Source organism: Cimex lectularius, unplaced genomic scaffold (assembly GCF_000648675.2).
Source record: "Cimex lectularius strain Harlan isolate CLEC.00 unplaced genomic scaffold, Clec_2.1 scaffold70, whole genome shotgun sequence".
In the NCBI taxonomy this organism is placed as follows: Eukaryota; Metazoa; Arthropoda; class Insecta; order Hemiptera; family Cimicidae; genus Cimex; species Cimex lectularius.
Window position 1 is genome coordinate 47,415 of NW_019392651.1, and position 20,058 is coordinate 67,472.

At 35.5% G+C, this 20,058-nt stretch overlaps 2 protein-coding genes across 8 annotated transcripts; both read left to right on the forward strand.

Moving 5' to 3' along the window:
* Window positions 1-6,578: 6,578 nt before the first annotated feature.
* Window positions 6,579-7,531, forward strand: LOC112128454 (androgen-induced gene 1 protein-like). Its single transcript, XM_024230645.1, has 2 exons — window positions 6,579-7,319; window positions 7,382-7,531. Exons 1-2 carry the CDS (start codon window positions 6,610-6,612, stop codon window positions 7,389-7,391), a joined length of 720 nt encoding a protein of 239 aa, XP_024086413.1. The 5' UTR covers window positions 6,579-6,609; the 3' UTR covers window positions 7,392-7,531.
* Window positions 7,532-10,754: 3,223 nt separating this feature from the next.
* LOC106674084 (androgen-induced gene 1 protein-like) lies at window positions 10,755-19,025 on the forward strand. 7 transcript variants are annotated; one of them, XR_002911022.1, is made up of 9 exons: window positions 10,771-10,897; window positions 11,819-13,886; window positions 13,950-14,029; window positions 15,190-15,280; window positions 15,350-16,316; window positions 16,420-17,145; window positions 17,206-17,790; window positions 17,859-18,797; window positions 18,860-19,025. XR_002911022.1 is itself a non-coding variant. In XM_014405867.2 (3 exons), the coding sequence occupies exons 2-3, from the start codon at window positions 15,463-15,465 to the stop codon at window positions 16,436-16,438; spliced, it is 873 nt and encodes a 290-aa protein (XP_014261353.1). In that variant the 5' UTR covers window positions 15,123-15,280; window positions 15,350-15,462; the 3' UTR covers window positions 16,439-16,587. The 7 variants fall into 7 exon arrangements, 3 of the variants coding, with proteins under 3 accessions (XP_014262028.1, XP_014261353.1, XP_014261354.1); XR_002911023.1 differs by lacking the exon at window positions 11,819-13,886 and having other exon boundaries at window positions 10,788-10,897; XR_002911021.1 differs by lacking the exons at window positions 10,771-10,897; window positions 11,819-13,886; window positions 13,950-14,029 and having other exon boundaries at window positions 15,009-15,280; window positions 17,206-17,383; window positions 17,449-17,790.
* Window positions 19,026-20,058: the final 1,033 nt, after the last annotated feature.

Consider the following 20,058-nt stretch of genomic DNA (forward strand, 5'->3'; position numbering starts at 1 on the left):
TGTCAATTTCAGTGAAGAACTTCGTGAAGATTTTAATATGTTTAACCTATCTAAGGACAGGTCTAAAGGTTTGTCATTGGTCGAGTTAAGGTGGTTATTCCAAATCAGAGGGGACCACCTTTAACTCAATGGTGCACCTTTTCGGGCTAGAGAAAATGTAATTTGTTCATTATGCGATGACCAGGTTAAAGAAGACAATTGTGCATTTTATGGCAAAATGCACTATCCTATCGGAGATTCGGCTTCTACATCTAAATTTTGCTAAATTGAATGTGGCACAGGTTATTGACTTACTGCTTAATGATTACAAAAATTTAATCAAATATGCGCGCCACGCCTGGCACTATCGCCAAGAGTTAATAGTAGAATTTAATTTTTGAATATTTTAAAGTCTTGTCATTCTAAATTGCTGGCCCAAATAATTTATATATCTATACTTATTGTACATTAAACGACACTCCATGCCGTAAATTTTCTTTAAATTATATATTATGTAATGTTTACAACTTTTCTTTTTTGCAATAAAGTATTATATATATTAGAAATGTGATCAATGTACGTTTTTCTTTCCACACAGTCACATCCCTAGTGCCAGTGTTCCACCCGGAGGACTCATGCTATGAGAGGCCAGCCAATGCTGGCACTGAGTGTGAGGTCTTGAGGCCATCAAACAATGTGGCGTGTTCTTGAGGTGGGAATGTGCAGAAGAGCCCCAGCTGTAAGGTTAGGATGGATCGAGAAGTTGTAGTGAAACTTTTGGAATCGGAAACGGATCAGTCTTTGAAAAAAGAAATATTGAGGTCGTTGTGGATAGTAAGGTTAGTGACGTAGTAAGGAGTTTTGACGATTTGTCTGAGGACTTTCGATTGTAAGGATTGGATGCACTGAATTTCGGTCGAAGTGGCAGAATCCAACATTTCCACTCCTTATATGCAACTAAATTCTTCTCGATTCTTGATAATTCGAAACCCAAAGAACTATAAAAATAATTTGAATTACCAAGATGTTCGAATTATCAATAGGAAAGAAAATCAAATTATGTATTTTTTCTCCTTATTACTTGAATTGTACATATACAAATCATCGCAGGAACAGATTAACTCCAAAATTGAAAAATGTTAGGCATTATTAAAACAATTCGTGAGTATAAAATATATATAACATAGACAACTCAATAGGAAGCATTAGAAGAAAAATGATTGTCTACTTGATAAATAACTTCTTAAGGAATATATAAATACGTGTTGGAGTATAATGATGCCTTTGATGCAATGCAAATGTACTAATTTTGAATTTACCTATTTATTTGTTCTTTTTGTTTTGTCTCATTTATTGATTTATTAAACTTTAAAGATTGACACACTTTAAAATATGCATTTTTTTCGGGTATAATATGTCGATTTATAAATTTATATAATTGTAATTTACTGGACAAAACACTCTGTTAAAGAAGGGAAAAAATGTACATATACTATAAATAAAAAAGAAGGTCTCTTTTCTCTCTCTCTCTCTCTCTCTCTCTCTCTCTCTCTCTCTCTCTCTCTCTCTCTNTTAACTCACCCAGTCATTCATTCATTCTCTCTCTCACTCTCTCTCTCTCTCTCTCTCTCTCTCTCTCTCTCTCTCTCTCCCTTCGTAACACTCTCCGGTTTTTGTTAAATTAAACTGAAGGAGATTCAATTTACAATAAAAATTGTCGTCGTTTGAAAAAATTCAAATAAGCGTTATTCCAGTTCATCGCCATCTGTTTGATTTGCCATCGAGATAAGATTCGATTTTCTGGATTTTGTTTACATAAAACGAAGCTTTACGTCTTTTTATTGACAATTTAGTCTCGGAATTTAACTCGAAGCTAATTACAAATAAAGTGCGTAAATATTAAAATGTTGAATTATTTAGACGTATTGATTTTTTAATTTGAAGATAGTTGTAAGTAATGAATTATTTTTCAGTAATTAATAATGAATACCCAGCAGTATACCAACAACAATATATGGTATTCTTGAATTTGATAGTTGAATAATACATTGTATTTGTTAGGTTTTAATTCTTTTTTCTGACATTGGCAGTGGTTTACATTTACAACTAGACAACAAAAGTTAAACTTAATTACGTGCACAACTAGGTTGGTTTTTATTGTTCATTAGGTTGAAAATAAACAGGTAATAACAATTTTATACTTTTTCCACACAGGGATCTTTCATGCAACATACTAAATTTACGCTGTCAGAAGCATAACATTTGTCGCAAAAATTGTTTCTAAGACACATATAAAAAACAATGATAGTTTAAATTAGAAGCATATCTCTGTTCTACTAATCTACACGTTAATACAGAAAATCACTTTTATATAGTTGAGAAACAATTCTTTCCTAGATATTTCCAAATAAATGGTTAAATTAACAAAAACGGCTGACCGTGATCATAATCAATACCGAAAAAAATTATTTACAATTTTATTTATTATAAATGAAGTGAAATGTAGATTATAACGATGTGATTAAGGAGTTACAATTCTGAGGGTCGCTCTGTGAAAATGTGCTTTTAATGATTGTGATTGATTGTAAAGGATTTATTATACAACTTCACTTGTTTGAAAACTAAATTTAAAAAAGCGAGAATAGACGGATCAGAGATATTTAGTAAGGACAAAACTATTTGATGATTAATTATTGGCGAATTTATCCTTTTACGAAAAGCGGCGCTAGGATATATTAAACATGCAATACAGTGAGGTTTGGAAAAACTGTATCGCAATTATTTCAGGCGCGGACGACGAATCGTGATTTTCTGATTTAAATTATGACATATTGCCCAGGTTTTTAAACGTTTATGAATTTTGATTTTAAATATTCCTTCAGCTGTGTTTGTTAAGTGGACTGTGTATATAAAATTTGGTACTCCGGGACGGATGACCAAATTTTATGTTTGTTAAGTGGACTATATAAATATAAAAAGCGAAATGAATTCAAGGGGGGATTGGGATAAATTTGAACTTTCACTTACCCCAATGTGTCTCGGTACGAGATCAAGCAATTCGGCAACAGTTGTCCTCTTCTTTCTTCGACTTAGAAGAGCCTCACAGTCTCCGGCGTATTCAGACGTTTGGTACCGAATGCTTACTTGACGACGGCAATTGAAAATCATAAATTGAGGACAAACACGGAGTTTACATATTTGTGTCGATGTTTTCGTCAGTAACTCTAGGCAACAACTGACTCGCCGACCGGCCGGAGACATTCAGAAGTGTTCAAAAGGGCGATCGGCGTAAACAGTTGTCATTCTCGCATTTTGTTTGTGTAATGTCGCATTAACTTATCAAATGCCATGAAGGTTTTTTGACTCATATAATTCAGAGCCACTTTCTTGGAAATTAGATCGTGGTACGCCGGTTTCCGGCTCGTCTTCACAGACGGGTCTAAGTCTGGTGAGGGTGTGTCCAGATTATGGTCGATCCTGGCGTTTACACGTCGGAATTGTGCGCGATATGACTCGCGCTTGGGGGTGACTTCAGACGATATTAGCTCTGTCCACCTAGTCTGCACCGACTTCCCCAGCGCGGCTATTGCTGTATGCGAAAAACTCTCTGTCGACCCTTTCGTGTTGCTCTTGTTGAAGAAATACAGTGAACTAGAGCGGCAAAAAGGTGGATCTTGTCTAGAAACGTACACACGTAGGTCTGGAGGGTAACGAAAAGGCAGACGAGGCGGGTAAGGCCGGGCCTCAGGATTAACCACCGTGATCTGTCTCCCTGACGCTAAAAATTAAAAAAAACACTATTGAAAGAAAGTGGCAGCTTTGGTCGGCCGGATCGGCAGAGATGCTCTACTTATCAAGACCACTGTGAGAATGAGTCGTCCCTACACAATAAAGATTAGGCGATGTTGACATACGGACACATACTTTCGGGCCTAAGCCCATGTATGTGTCCGGCATGTAGGAAAAAATTGCTTGATGTGTCCCACTTAATTATAGGGTGCCATTCCTTGGCTCCATATAGCGGGGGCATGATAGTAGTGCTTGAGCCACGAGTATTTGGTTCCTTGTTCCGGTTTTTGAAGGAAACAGGGTTATTTTATTGTGCCTCTTCTGTTTTGGGCCAAACCCTGAATTCGGAGAACCGAAAACAAGGTCCCACAGGTTTTCTTATGATCGGACCTGACTACAATTATTTAATTTAACGATCAGGCACCTTTTTTTGATATATAAAATTCCAACATTCAATTCAATCCAAAATAAATACGAGACCAAAATATTAATTAAATTTAAATCTTTTATTACAATTTATTTTCAAATAAGATTACAATTTCTTTATTTTTAATTTAAATAATCTTTTATTCTATAATAAAACCTACTTCAGAATCTACAAATATTAATTTAATTCTCGTTTTATAAAGAAAATTATTATTATTATTATTATTATTATTAATTTTTAAGGGCGTTGAAAGAAAATTATTATTATTATTATTATTATTATTAATTTTTAAGGGCGTTTTAACGGCTAAGGTCATTTCACGCCCTAACATCCAAACCTTCTATCTTAGGTTAGCTATATCTCTTCTGAGTGCTATAAAGCTCTGACTCCAAACATTCACTCGTAATCTTATTTATCCTATTGCCATCCAAGCTTTAATTTTTCTTTTTAAAATTCTTAATTCGGAAGGCCAAATGCATACAAAATTCCCATTTTAAATTGCATAAAATTTAATAAATTTATAAAATTTATTTCTGTTTCTTTTTTTAATTAGAATTGTGAATTTTGTTCCATAATTTAAAAATTCCCCGTAGGCTTGTATGGCTAATAATAATAATAATAATGGAGTCAGACTAGCAACAGTCTCAGCATGAGTATTGGCTCATCCTTATCCTTTTATTCTTCCATTCAAATATGATACATAAACTAATTCTACATAACAATAATAAGAAACAAAACACAATAACATTTCTTTATCTTTATCTTCTTTTTTTTTGTTTTGGAGGGAGCTATTTTTCTTATTTAAATTGCGATTTTGGGCATTGCAGTTTATTCCCCCGCAATTTGTATTTTCTTCCATTTCATTTTTCCGCTCCGGCAGCCTCAAAAACCTCTGAAAGAAGAAATCTTGCACGCACAACTTTTATTCAAACATTAGCAGGCATTCAATGATATAACAATTTGGGAAAAGGCCTAAATCTCATTATAAATTCCAATAAATTTGAGAAAGCTGAAAAGTGCTCTTCGAAAGAAACACTGGGGACCCAGTAACTCCTGTAAATCACTCGAAAGGTTGAGCCTTTGCCTAAAGGGTTGTAAAGTGGGACAGTCGACCAAAATATGTTTTACTGTCAAAATGGTAAGAAAATTATTATTATTGTTATTGTTATTATATTAATTTTTGACCACCAATTAGAAAATGCAATATTATTTTAACATAACTTGTAAAATCAAATGCTATCTCTTTTAGTTTTCTTTATAAAAATATATTTTTTGTGACAACCCTTTTTTAAATTAAAATACAATTATTATTTTTAGTTTTTTGACGTCAAAATATAAAATTTACTCACTTGAATTGTGTGCACATCAAATTTTACTTTATTAAATAGACAGCTCTTAACCCATGGAGAACAGAAAGGGAATTGAAAAAAAATAGCCCTTTCCTAGCCCCTACTCCTTTCACTGTCAGATATGTGTGGAGGGGCATGGCGGTACATTCAAATCGAAACGTGACATAGATATCTCATTTTGGGTCCACAATTGTGTATGTTGAGAGTAAATGAATATACTGGCGAGAAGGTGCAGTGTGCGAGGGTGGAATATTGAGTTTCCCGTCAAGGATCTTAGGTGTAAAGCGTGTTGGAGGGAATCAAATGCTTCACCACCCTACTGAGTGATAGGCTTGTTGTATTTAAGAGAGAGGAAGAGTGTGAGCGGGTTTGAGTGTAGAAACTAATTGCGTCGGGGGCTGAAATGCCCTAGCTGTAGATACGCCCTTGAGCCTGAACAGAAAAGATCCCAGACTGCCAACATCCGGAATGGGTGATTCTCCACACCTGCCGGTAATATATTATCAATTGCAAAGCTGGAAATGCCGGTGGACTGCAAGAAGTGTACGCTCAACTCGATAAACTCGTGTATGAACATGCATATGTAGATTTTGCCTTATATGAATGAATCAGCAATTTCCAATGGATTCTTTGGATATTCAAACCCGATTCGTACGCTTGAATATTTTTTTTTAAGTTGGGTGGAATCAAAATATCTTTTTGCAATGCTACTTTCAATGACATTTAGACAACACATGAAATAAATTATTCAGTAGGATCCACGAATTACAAATTATATTTTATCACGGATGATTATGTATTACAAAAAAAATGAACTATTTAGAATTGGAGATTAATCGCCTCTCGTATAAACTTATTAATGCTACGACTTAATGTTTTATTATAACAATTTTCTCTTTAAGATCACATATTTTTAGAACCAACAGTTAGGCATTTAAAAAACAAAAACAAAATTGAAAAACATATTGATGTGTAATCGACATATTCCGTAACAATATAAAGCATGGAGGCAGAGTATGTTTTCGCTTGTATCACGATGCTACCGAGGACGACCAGGATTTCTACATGAAATTTGCTTATTCCTTCAAATATGTCAGTATGTTGAATGCAGTAATCCAGTTGTTATATTTCTTTTTTGCTCTCACCGTTGATATTATGACAAATTGTTCGTATACTTTGGATGCTCCTGCAGGATGGTTGAAGGCGAGGTCTTTCATCAGATCTGCGATTGCTATACCGCTTGGGCTGTATACCTGTGTGACGTTTTGGGTATTAACTTGGTTCAATATAGCAATGCTGGGAGACGTTGGTTCGAATTGGATGCGTCATATTCTCTTCACGTCCAATCCCATTATTTTACTATTCGATGTTGTCTTTTGTGCTGGGGAATCTTCCAAATTTGTCATCGCACTAATTGTGATAAATACAGAGTGGACATTTTACTTCATATGGCTACATATAATTCATTACGCCACTGACGTGTGGCCGATTCCTTTCTTTAAAACTCGTTCGCTCGTGATAAGATTGCTATTATACGTTGTAGCCGTACTCGAAGAATTCGCGCTATTTGTCATTGGGAAACTCTTAAATGATGTTTTGTGGAGTGACGAGTTCGTCGCTCGAATCCCGTTTTTACGCAGCTATGTCTCAGCACCTCCTCGTTTCATATATGGAAATCCGTCTACAGATTCTGTCAAATATGGGAAAGTTTTGAGTGGAACCGAGAGCATGTTTGTGGACCGACCAGTTAAAAAGAAGAAAACTCTACCCAAAAGGTAAAATTTAAAACCTACATTTTCTAACACATGATTTAATTTGTTTTACATTTTCTTTTTAGAAATAAATAAAAACGTGACATTACGTCCAGAATTATATTGACAGCTCGAATTCAAAAAACTCATTTTCACACTAACAAAAGATCAGAGAAGAAAAATGACTAAGTCGAAAAAAGGAATGTCCAAAACCACCATTAAAAAATTAAAAAATAAATAATTTAAGGTAATCATCGTTTTATTATTCTTTTTTACGGGAAAAAAATTCTTACCGCCAAGCAGAAACCGCTGACGCAATAAATGTGACATTTGGCCAGTAGTTAAGGTTGATATATCTTTAGGAATTAGGTTTTTAGTTCAATCCAGACTATTATTTATTCAATCACCCATATATTTAGATTTACTTAATATTAAATTCATTAGATTTCGTAGTCCGATTGACCTAATAACATCTTTCAATTAATTAATCTTTATGTAAAGTATGGGTTGAGATACAAATGTCAGTGTCACGAGCGGGATTCGAACCCACGACCTTCGGCTAAATACGCCGCTGCTCTACCCCTTGAATTAGCCCAAGAGTTAAAATTTAAAACCCACATTTTCCAACACATGATTTTATAAGTTTTACATTTTTTTGAAAGTAAATAAAAATCCTGACATTGGTTGCTTTTTAACATTTATTTTTACAACTCGAATGCGAAATGTTCCTTTTTCACCCTTTCACACCAACAAATGATAAATGTGTCGATTAACGATTAATGTATACATAGAATTTCACTGAAGATAACATAATTAAATTATGTCTACAACCCTATTTTTCAACAAAAAATTATATATAATTATATATTACTATTACTAATAATAATACATCAATTCTATCAAATACCGACAAACCAATATACATACCCAGGCCTGTATGTATGTTCATGGTCTCACATAAATTAAACACATTTTTCTCTTCTGATAACTTTAAAATAGCCTTCAAAAGCTATAAAACTGTTCACATTCCTCTTTCCAAAATTAAAGATCCCACACCAGTAACAAACAAATCGGACGTGATTTATAAAATCAATTCTTTATTACATCCCAATATTTGGATAAGGGGGGTAAAACTGCATACCTATGATTGGAAAAAAAAAAAATCCTACAGCACCATTTTGCATACACAACTTTGATTTCAACAATCCGAAAACAGAATTTTTAGAAATGGTTTACATCAACAAAGGTAAACACAGCATCAATTACAGAACAGACACACGTAACTCGCAGCTACGCTAATAATAAATCAAATTCAAAATCGATAAAATAAATAGAACACATACAACATATAAAACAATCATTACATTCCACGCATCAAACATTTCTAAGTCTAATTCTTCAACAATTCCTTTCCCTACATATTAGAAAATAAGAAAGTTGAGAAACGTATTCGTCATTCCACAAAATGTCGTTGAAATGCTTGGCAATGGGAAAATAAACGAATTCCACCAACACGGTAAGCTTGTAACGTATCAGCCTTGCAAGGAGGGTGATATCTTTTACAAAATCAACTGCCCATATGCTTGTTATGTGTTAAATGATATGAAGCCATATGAAATACACTGCACCTATAAAATTTAACGAGACGAGCGCGACAATCGTGCCTGCGTGTTCGCTGCTGCTACTGATGACATCGCATATCGAAAAAAAACGGGTTAGTCGAGTATAGTAAATGTCTGAACCAATTTGGATAACAGCTCGTCCCCAAAATTTTTAAATTCAGCCAACTAAATATCTAGAATCTCGGTGTACATTCCGATTGTGATAGCGACCGTCGACCTGATGAAAAACCTCATTCCCAACGTATCGGGGCATCTAGAGTATACGAGCAAAATCGACGGCGACTGTTATTACGTTGTACGGCATGTGATATATTGCATCAATAAGGCTACGAATTCATGTAGAAATTCTGCTCGCAATGCGTCATATCATAATACATGCGTATTGATATTACCAAGGCAAAATGAAGCATACCAAGAGTGAAGACAGCCTCAGAGGGAACGAGAGAGGAAACTCAGTGTTTCCTTTCCAACTCCTGCATATCTTCTATTAATTCAAAACACTGTAATGACAGTGGTTATAAAATATATTTTTTACAAGTTTTTTCTTTTTGCTTTAACCGAACCTCAGAGGTGGCGAATGATATCTTCGTTCGGGAAATTATTGTTCTCCAGTGTAATAATTAATACGACGAAGAACTCAGTAACTTCCAGGTGTGAATAAATCATCAAATGCCAATAGTTCAACATTTATCGCTTTTAAAGTAGTCAGATGGTGCTAAAATTTTCGAAATAACACTTATACGACAAATAACACCTGATCAATGTTTCATCAAATTTCTCGTTATTAAAATTTACCGTATATAGCATTATTTTTATAATGCATTATATCTTCATACAGTTGAACATAAATCAAAAATAGATTTATGAATATCTCTAAACTTTTTAAAAATAAATTGTATATTTGTTTCCTGCACAAATACCAGTACTTGAACCCTGAGGGCACAGGTCTAATAGTAACTAGTCAACTATGGCATTCAAAATAAGTGATAAGAAGGGAAAATGATCCATTATTGTATAAGATATGAGGGTTACAAAGTGAGAAAGTGTAAGCTTGTGGAGTTAGAATTAGAAATAGATCGAAAGCTTAATATGGACCTTTTGAATACGAGATGGGATCAGTTAGTTGGCAAAATATTAAGGTCACAATGGACAGTGAGGTAAGAGACATACTAAGGAACTCTGACAATTTGTCTGAATACTGTTGATTCAGACGATGTAGAAGATGGCTACGCTATCACTAAGCATAAAAGCAATCTGTTATCAGATTAAGTGGCGAGGAGGATTCGGAGCCTCTATAACGGGTTCGCAGGATGAAAAAGTGTTGATAACTTTTAAGCACAAGGTCTATAGATGGATCGAAAGTATGGTGTGGCACTTTGCCAGCGGCAATGGATCATTTCCTTAACAGATGTCGAAGACGTTGTGGATAATGAAGTTAGTGAGGTAGTAATGAGTTGGAAAATGTATCTGGGTTCTTTTGAGTATAACGTTTGGTTGCTGAGGATATTAGATTCTGTTGATGTTCAAAAACACTTCCTACGCTTACATAAATAATTTTTCTTGTTATAGACTGGTCAAATATGTTTCTTCACTTCTTAGTATCAGGTGTTGGGGACCGCGGTAGCCGAGTGGTTAGTTAGTATCTGGTGTTCTTTTAATTTTATTTTAATAATACTTTACAATTTAATAACATGGTAAATACGTTCGCACTGAGTAAATTATTCAGTAGGATAGATGAGTTCCAGAAGAGTTTGTATTGGGAGATTAATCGCATTAGTATGTAAGTCCATTTTACCAGTTCCCTTTTATGTTTTATTAAAATCATTGGTATTCACAGAAGATATGTTCAGAACAAAGAAGTCAAACATGCTATCTCAAAAAATTGTTGAAACAAAAGAAAAACAAAATTAGTAACTGTTGATTTTTAATAAGAGTAACCATAGTTCGACTTGGTAGAAAACATGGAAGTAGCTTTCGAAAGTAAGCACCCAGTCGCCTATCTCTTCATGTCAATGTAGTCCATGTTCTCGGCTTCCTTAACTTTTCTGCAGTTGCGTGTTTTTGCATGTATCGCGATATTACAAAACCCCAACAGGATTTCTACACGAGATTTGCTTATTCCTTGAAATATATCACCATGCTAAACGCATTAATCCAGTCGATATATTTCCTTATAGCTCTCATAGTTGATATTATGATAAGTTGTTCGTATACCATGGACGCTCCTCCCAGATGTCTGATGGTGAGATCGTTCCTCAGATCGGCGATTATTATACCAGTTGGGCTATATACTTTTGTGACATTTTGGGTATTAACATGGTACGATGACGCTTTGTTTGAGGATTACGGTCAGGACTGGTCGCGTCACTTCCTCTACACGTCAAACGCCATTTTTTTACTTTTGGATGTAATCTTCTGCAAGGGAAAATCGTCCGGCATGCTCGTAACTCTACTTGTGATAAATATTCCGAGTATACTTTACTTCGTATGGCTGCACGTTATTTATCACTTCACTGAGGTGTGGGCGGTTACTTTCATGAGTCATCTTACACTCTTGGAAAGGTTGATAATGTACATTGTTCACATATTCGGACTGTATGTGTATTATGCCATTGGGAAGATCCTAAACGACATTTTGTGGGATGAAGAATTCGTCCTTCGAATCCCAGTTTTACGTAATTTTGTTTCACCGCCCCCTCGTTTCATATATGGACATCCGTCTAAAGATTCTACCACATTCGGAAAAGTGTTGAGTAGAACAGAGATCTTATATGTGGACCGACCGGTTAATAAACAGAAAACGCAGCCAACCCAACCGGTAAAATTTATCGCTACGTTTTTTCAACATATGGCTTTATCTTTTAAAATTATTATTAAAAATTGAAATAATATTTTTTGTAGACGTCCAGTTCCAAGAAATAGTGACAGTTGAAAATATGTAGAAATTTACTGAATTTAACGTGACTAAGAATAGCTTCTTTTTCACATCATCAATGATAAAATGACAAAGTGGAATAACGATTGTTATGTGGCACTTGTTCTGAAGAGAAAATAGAACATTGAATTAGGATCTACAGCCACCATCCTAAAAAAATTTAAAAACTTTATAAAAATTTTAAATAATTGCCTTGTAATTTAGTGTATAAGAAAACTACAGTTTTATCAAATGGCCTGATCCAAATACTCAGACTACTGGGAAAGTGCACTAGTATCTAGCTTCAGCCAAGCAATTCAAAGATTCAACTATATTCAACAATAAAGTGTAAAATAAGAACATATGTCAGATAGCCGAGCGCTAAGCTCAAAGATGGTGCTGAATTGCAAAAATAAATTAACTGAATTGGGTATGCAAAATAAAGTTACTCTGCAGGGTCCCAGGACATGTAGGAGTAGAGGGAAACACTTATATGGAAGAGGCTGTTATACCGTTGAAAGGTTCTGAGGCTTTCTATGACGGATTCGCACAATCAATGAATATCTATATAAAAAGACAGACTTAAAATATAACAGTGAAACTAACTCATTGGACACAGACAATCTACCTCTTAGCGAGTTTCGGAAGGACAAAAACAACATAATGCAACAAAGGAATCAGGACAAATCTACGACTCATAAAAGGATTCTTAACTTTGAAAAAGAATGGTACAATCCAGCATAAGCAGTTTGTGCAAGGAAGCGGAGGAAATATCAACGCACCTACTAACAAACTGTGTCGGTACACTTGCCCGCAGGAAAAAATGCTTTGGGACATATAACGTAACTGCAGAAGAAATTCAACCCTTGAAACCGGGCCTCCTAATCAAATTTCTTGATGTACGAGGACTAACCGGTGTGCTCTGTGACAGAACGGGGGATACTATAGCTCTCAAAGGATTAAATCTTACAACACTTATATCAAATGGTCACTACTCCCTATCACTAGGCTGGTTACAAAGTTCATCATTCTTCCATGGCCCTTTTCTATCATATCAATCAAGGAAACAAATACTTTTCAGTTACATTGTATATGTTATAATATCGAAGCTTTTTCACGACGTAGTCATGTGAATGTTTCTATCCCATTTTTTGAGGTGATTAAAAGTGCAATGGCTTTGCTTGACTCTTTAAAGTCTTATTATTTTCCCTGCTGAAATAAATGTAGATTTTTCTTTTCCTAGCTGGACAGGTGTAGATCTTTGTTTTCCACCCAATGAATTTCCCTGTATGTGGTCCTTTTGTTCTCCATCCATTTGTTCCGACTTTAGCATATTTTGGGGCATGCCAATTTGCAGTTCTGGTTCAAAGGTTATGAGAGCTAATCCTATTTTTTTCTAGTTTATCACCTTATCTTTTTTTAAGCTCCTTGTGTCGTGGCACCCACATCAGAGTTTGTATTTCGTTTCCCCAGTAATTGGAGATGTCTTTGACATTTCCAGACTTTTCAGTTAAATGTAGAGGCCTCTAAAGACATCAGTTCTTGGCTGTCTGAGAATATATCTATGACCCTTTTAATACCTTTTTAAGTATTTCTTATGCCCAGAGTTATATTGCATGTATTTCATCTTGGACAATTCATGGTGTGGGCCAAGAGGTTTCTCTTCAGGATTTTATTTCTCCAAACTTGTCATTTATATTTATATTTTGAAAGCCTGCCTATTTGTCTTTTAATTTCATTTTGCCTGGCATTTTTAGATTAATTTTTTCATTATGATGGCTTTCTCTTAATTTTCACTTTTTTAAGCTATCCTCTGTATCTAAGCAAGTATTGCAGTCTCAGAAAAGTGCTGAAATTGGGCACGTTAGCGTTGCACCTGTAATGTTGAGACTTTTTTACATTTAGGTTTTTACAAACTTTATGGCCATCATATGTGACCAGAGGTAGAGCCAGTAAGCTATTTTTAGATTTATACCACAGAACTTTTACTACAAAATCACACAAACACTTTTGTTCTTCATCTTGTTTGTTTGAATGTCTCTTCAAGATGAGCTTGTAATCACTTTCTATATGTTGCTTCTTCATCTCCTTGGTAAAAGCTTTATTTTCACTTTTTAGAGAGAAGAGAAAGAGAGAGGGAGAGAGAGAGAGGGAGGCAGAGAGAGCATATTATCTGTGCGTTGATATTCTTCGTAGTTGTAAGTAATTTCTTGTAGTATTTTATGACAAGGTGTAAGACGAGAAAAGGAGAGACAGATGGTCGGACAGAAGAAAAAAAAGATATTGATAAATTATATTGGAAAGTGTGTAAGGCTATAGTATATATTACATGTGATACTGTTGCACGTTCTACGTACATACGATACTGTTCCTTATTAAGTTAACTATAATTATTATTACTGAAAAACTTTTTTTTCTCCAAACATTTGCTATCATTTTACCACCCAAAGTTATATCCCGTGGAACTTTATACCGTGGAAGGGCGAAAAATGGAGAAACAATGGATGAGAGAGGGGGAGTGAGATAGATTGAAAAGTGATATTGTAGAAAAACTGTTTATGAAACAGATAGAGATAGATAGATTAACATACATACAGATAAAGAGAATGGTAGATACAATAATGGATAGAAAGATAGATTGAAAGAGAAAGAGAGAGTGAGAGAGAGAGACTCTCTGAGACATCGTAGATAGAAAGAAAGATAAATCTAGATAGACATATAGACAGGCATACAGATAGAGAGAGGTAGAGAAGAGAAAGAAAGAAAGAGAAAAAGAGAGAGAAAGAGAGTGAGAGAGAGACTGAGACGTAATTCGTGTAGATAGATAGAAAGATAAATCTAGATAGACATATAGACAGGCTTACCGATAGAGAGAGAGAGAGATAGAGTAAAGAAATAAAAAAAAAAGAGTAAAATAGAGAGAAAGAAAGAAACAGAGGGAGAGAGTGACAGGCATAATTCATATATACAGAAAGATAAATCTAGATAGACATATAGGCAGGCATACAGATCGAGAGAGGCAGAGTAAAGAAAGAAAAAAAAGAAAGAGAAAAAAAGAGATAGGTAGATAGATGGATAGAAGGATAAGAACAGAGAGGCAGAGAGAGAGAGAGCGAGAGAGAGAGAGAGAGAGAGAGAGAGAGAGAGAGAGAGAGAGAGAGAGAGAGAGAGAGAGAGAGAACGGTGAGTATCCCAGACTATCGGCCATTTGCCCAGGAGTTTGTTGATATACGCCTCTTACCAACCATTTTTTTTGGTAGACTGGTGATTAAGGATCAGGTGTTATTATTTAAATTTTATTTTCCTAAGTTATAATTTAGTAATATAACTATTCCTTCACTTTTAGTACATTTTTCAGTAAAATGGATAAATTCCAAATTGGCTTTTGGCACAGAAAAAATATATAATAGAAAGGATACTTTAAAATTGAACGATAATCACCCTTACACGTAAGTCCTATTTATGTTTCTTTTCATATTTTATCATAATTTTCTCTCTCAGAACAAACGTATTTTCAGATCATAGAGCTGACATCACCATCTCTAAAAAAGGTTTAAACAGAACGAAAAAATCAAGTTTAACAATATTTTATGTTTAATAATTGTGACAATATTTCGAGCTTAAAGAAAACATGGAGGTAGAGTTCGAAAGCAAACATAGACTCGCCTATCTCAATATATCTACGTTGGTCCACATTGGTGGTTTGTTGAACTTTTCCGCAGCCACAAGCCTTCGCATTTATCACGATATTTCCAACCCGCACAAGGATTTGTACCTAAAATTTGGTTACTCCTTTAAATATGTTTCAACGCAGAATGCAGTAGTCCAGTCGATATATTTCCTTATAGCTCTCATAGTTGATATTATGATAAGTTGTTCGTATACTATGGACGCTCCTCCCAGATGGCTGATGGTGAGATCTTTCTACAGATCGGCGATAGCTATACCATATGGATCATATACGTGTGTAACGTTTTGGATATTCATTTGGTACGATGTAGGGTTGATGGCGGATTCCGGTCCGAAATGGACGCGTCACATAATTTATACGTCAAACACACTTTTTTTACTGCTTGATGTGATCTTTTGCAAGGGGGAATCTGTCCGCATTGGCACCGCTCTGATTGTGATGCACATTCCATGTACACTTTACTTCATATGGCTGCACATCCTTTATCACTTCACTGGAGTGTGGGCTGTTTCTGTTTTGAAACATCTTACGCTCGTGGAGAGGTTGATATTATACGTTTTTAACGTACTAGAAGTTTACTTGAGCTTTGTGATTGGGAAGATCCTAAACGACTTTCTGTGGGATGAAAATTTTGTCAGTCGCATCCCGATATTCCGCAATTTTGTCACAGCGCCTCCTCGTTTCATTTTCGGACAGCCGTCTACAGAATCTGCCAAATTCAGACAATTCTTGAGTCGTACCGAAAGCCTGCTTGTGGACAGACCACGTAAAAAGAAGAAAAAAGAAACCAACCGGTAAAATTGAAAACTTACATTTTCCAACACATGATTTTATTTATTTTAAGTATTGCACATCACGTAAATGGATGTAATTATTATTTATTTATTTATTTTGTAGAACGCCAGTAGAACCTTAGAATGGTGAGATTTGGACTCATGTTGAAATTTCATTCAATCAGCAACTACGAAATGCTTAATCGGATCGATTGAATACGTATTACTTTTAATGAGGAAGAAATTATCTGCCGATGAACTCTAAAACGAATATAAGCCATTAAATAATCGTATTCTAGTTTTTGTAATTGCGTAATAATAAATTATATATAGATATTGCAGAACACTTCTCCCGCTTGCCCCGTCAGAAAGGGTGCGTCAACATGTATATACCCGATCGTGTGCCGCATGGCTGTTGGAAAACGTTCCACTTGGTGCTGAAATGCATCACGTGATTAACCGTGCAATACTATCTACATAGAGATCAACTCTATCCCCCTGGGTGTAGGGGCCCCACTGGCGTCGGAACTACCTGATCCGCTCCTAGCGAGGTTTTGTTTACAGTGGAATTTCTAACCACCCCTTAAAGGAACACTGCCGTCGGTAAAGCCACCACAGAACATAAGGCTCTTCTCTAAGTACACACCAAGGGTCTCACCTCCGATCCCATTCTCACGAACGCGCTGCTGGGCTTGGAACTTGGAACACTCTTGCGCTACAGGATCTGAAACCATAACCCCTCTGTGCAGCTGACCCGGCACCCGCCGTCCGCGGCTGACTCCCTATCATCCGAATGGTGAATGTGAATACCGTACGTTACCCAGAAGATCATGGGGGACTTTAGGATAAGGTAATACATAGTAGGAAGGATTAACGATGAATTTCAGTTTACATTTACACATCATCCCAGCAGGCCAAACTCGATGAAATGCTTGCAGAAGACAAAGACGGACATCCACGCAATACTGCTTTTGCTCGAAGTACGGGGCAATAACGTCTACAACACGGCGCCATAGAACTGTAGAGAGTTGGTGTCGGAAGCCCCAACTGATGAGGGATTAAATGAAGGGAATCAGGGTTTGGATACTGTCGGTGCATGAGGAGTTTTTCAAAGATTGGTCTATATGAAGAGCAATGGCTTTTTTGGTTTCAGGAGCATGATAATGGAGGCCAATTTTTATCAGATTAGGGGGTATGTGGTTCTTAAGACGAAGTTTCACAGTTGGCTAAGGAATCAAGGGCACATTTAGGAATGTGGCAGATAATATTTTATATATGATTGAAAATATTTTTGTGATGTAGTCTGTTGGTTGGAATTTTGCCAATGCTAACAACAATGCTAAGTATCAGGTGATATTTAGACGGTACGTGAACGTTTAGTAAATTATTAAGATTGTTGAATTCCAAATTAAAGTTTGGCACAGTAGGACTAGGTATTACAAAGGAAATGAAAAACTGAACTTTTTTAGAATTGAAGATTAATCGCCTCTCACATGTAAGTATTACTGCTACGACTTAATATTTTATTATAACAATTTGCTCTCTAAGATCACATATTTTCAGAACCAAGAGCTCGCCATTCAAAAAACAAAAGCAAAATTGGAAAACATATTATATTTAATAAACATATTCCGTAACTACATAAAACATGGAGATAGATTTCGAAAGAAAACACCGACTTGTCTATCTCACTTTTTCTATCATCGTCCACACTGTTGGTTTCCTTACCTTTTCCGCCGGAGTATGTTTTCGCTTGTATCACGATGTTACCGAGGACGACCAGGATTTCTACATGAAATTTGCTTATTCCTTCAAATATGTCAGTATGTTGAATGCAGTAATCCAGTTGTTATATTTCTTTTTTGCTCTCACCGTTGATATTATGACAAATTGTTCGTATACTTTGGACGCTCCTGCAGGATGGTTGAAGGCGAGGTCTTTCATCAGATCTGCGATTGCTATACCGCTTGGGCTGTATACCTGTGTGACGTTTTGGGTATTAACTTGGTTCAATATAGCAATGCTGGGAGACGTTGGTTCGAATTGGATGCGTCATATTCTCTTCACGTCCAATCCCATTATTTTACTATTCGATGTTGTCTTTTGTGCTGGGGAATCTTCCAAATTTGTCATCGCACTAATTGTGATAAATACAGAGTGGACATTTTACTTCATATGGCTACATATAATTCATTACGCCACTGACGTGTGGCCGATTCCTTTCTTTAAAACTCGTTCGCTCGTGATAAGATTGCTATTATACGTTGTAGCCGTACTCGAAGAATTCGCGCTATTTGTCATTGGGAAACTCTTAAATGATGTTTTGTGGAGTGACGAGTTCGTCGCTCGAATCCCGTTTTTACGCAGCTATGTCTCAGCACCTCCTCGTTTCATATATGGAAATCCGTCTACAGATTCTGTCAAATATGGGAAAGTTTTGAGTGGAACCGAGAGCATGTTTGTGGACCGACCAGTTAAAAAGAAGAAAACTCTACCCAAAAGGTAAAATTTAAAACCTACATTTTCTAACACATGATTTAATTTGTTTTACATTTTCTTTTTAGAAATAAATAAAAACGTGACATTACGTCCAGAATTATATTGACAGCTCGAATTCAAAAAACTCATTTTCACACTAACAAAAGATCAGAGAAGAAAAATGACAAAGTCGAAGAAAGGAATGTCCAAAACCACCATTAAAAAAATTAAAAAATAAATAATTTAAGGTAATCATCGTTTTATTATTCTTTTTTACGGGAAAAAAATTCTTACCGCCAAGCAGAAACCGCTGAAGCAATAAATGTGACATTTGGTCAGTAGTTAAGGTTGATATATCTTTAGGAATTAGGTTTTTTAGTTCAATCCAGACTATTATTAATTCAATCACCCATATATTTAGATTTACTTAATATTAAATTCATTAGATTTCGTATTCCGATTGCCCTAATAACATCTTTCAATTAATTAATCTTTATGTAAAGTATGGGTTGAGATACAAAAATCAGTGTCACGAGCGGGATTCGAACCCACGACCTTCAGCTAAATACGCTGCTGCCCTACCACTTGAGCTATCGTGACTAACTAAATCTACTCAGACACCAACTACCCACCTCTAACGAACCTTTCGAATTTTCCCTCCTTTTTAAACTTTTCAAATGTGTAATCTATTTGGTTCTCGGCGACAAATGAAATGGCCACGGAGAGCTTTAGTGAAGATATACTTCATTTAACTTATTAAATTCATTAGATTTCGTGGTCCGATTGACTAAATAACATCTTTAAATTAATTAATCTTATTTAAGGGATGGGTTGAGATAAAAAGGAGGGAAATTTCGAAAGGTTGGGTTAGCGGCGGCGTATTTAGCCACAGGTCATGGGTTGGAATCCCGCTCGTGACACTGACTTTTTTATCTCAACCCATACCTTACATAAAGATTAATTTATTTAATATATGGAAAGTTGTTTTTTGATGGTTTGGCAAAGAATGTAGTTTACAATGTTTACTAACGCTCGCACCATGACACCCAACCGTGACACATCTACAAAGAAGACGCACACTTTCAGCCCTGAAGACGATCTAAATAAAGAACGAAATGGCACAATAAAGAAAATGTTTTTCCAAAACTACATCACACAAGACCACATCTCACCAAGCCAAACAATGAATAGACTTAAGCTCTAAAACGTAGTTTTCGAGAAAAACGCAAAAAAACGAAAAATTGTTGTTTTTTTCGATGTAAATCAACTTCATGAGTCGTTTGGA

What these genes read in the sequence shown, in the direction of transcription:
- LOC112128454 (XM_024230645.1), top strand. Translation starts at nt 6,610, where the DNA reads ATGAAATTTGCTTATTCCTTCAAATATGTCAGTATGTTGAATGCAGTA.
- LOC106674084 (XM_014405867.2), top strand. Translation starts at nt 15,463, where the DNA reads ATGGAGGTAGAGTTCGAAAGCAAACATAGACTCGCCTATCTCAATATA.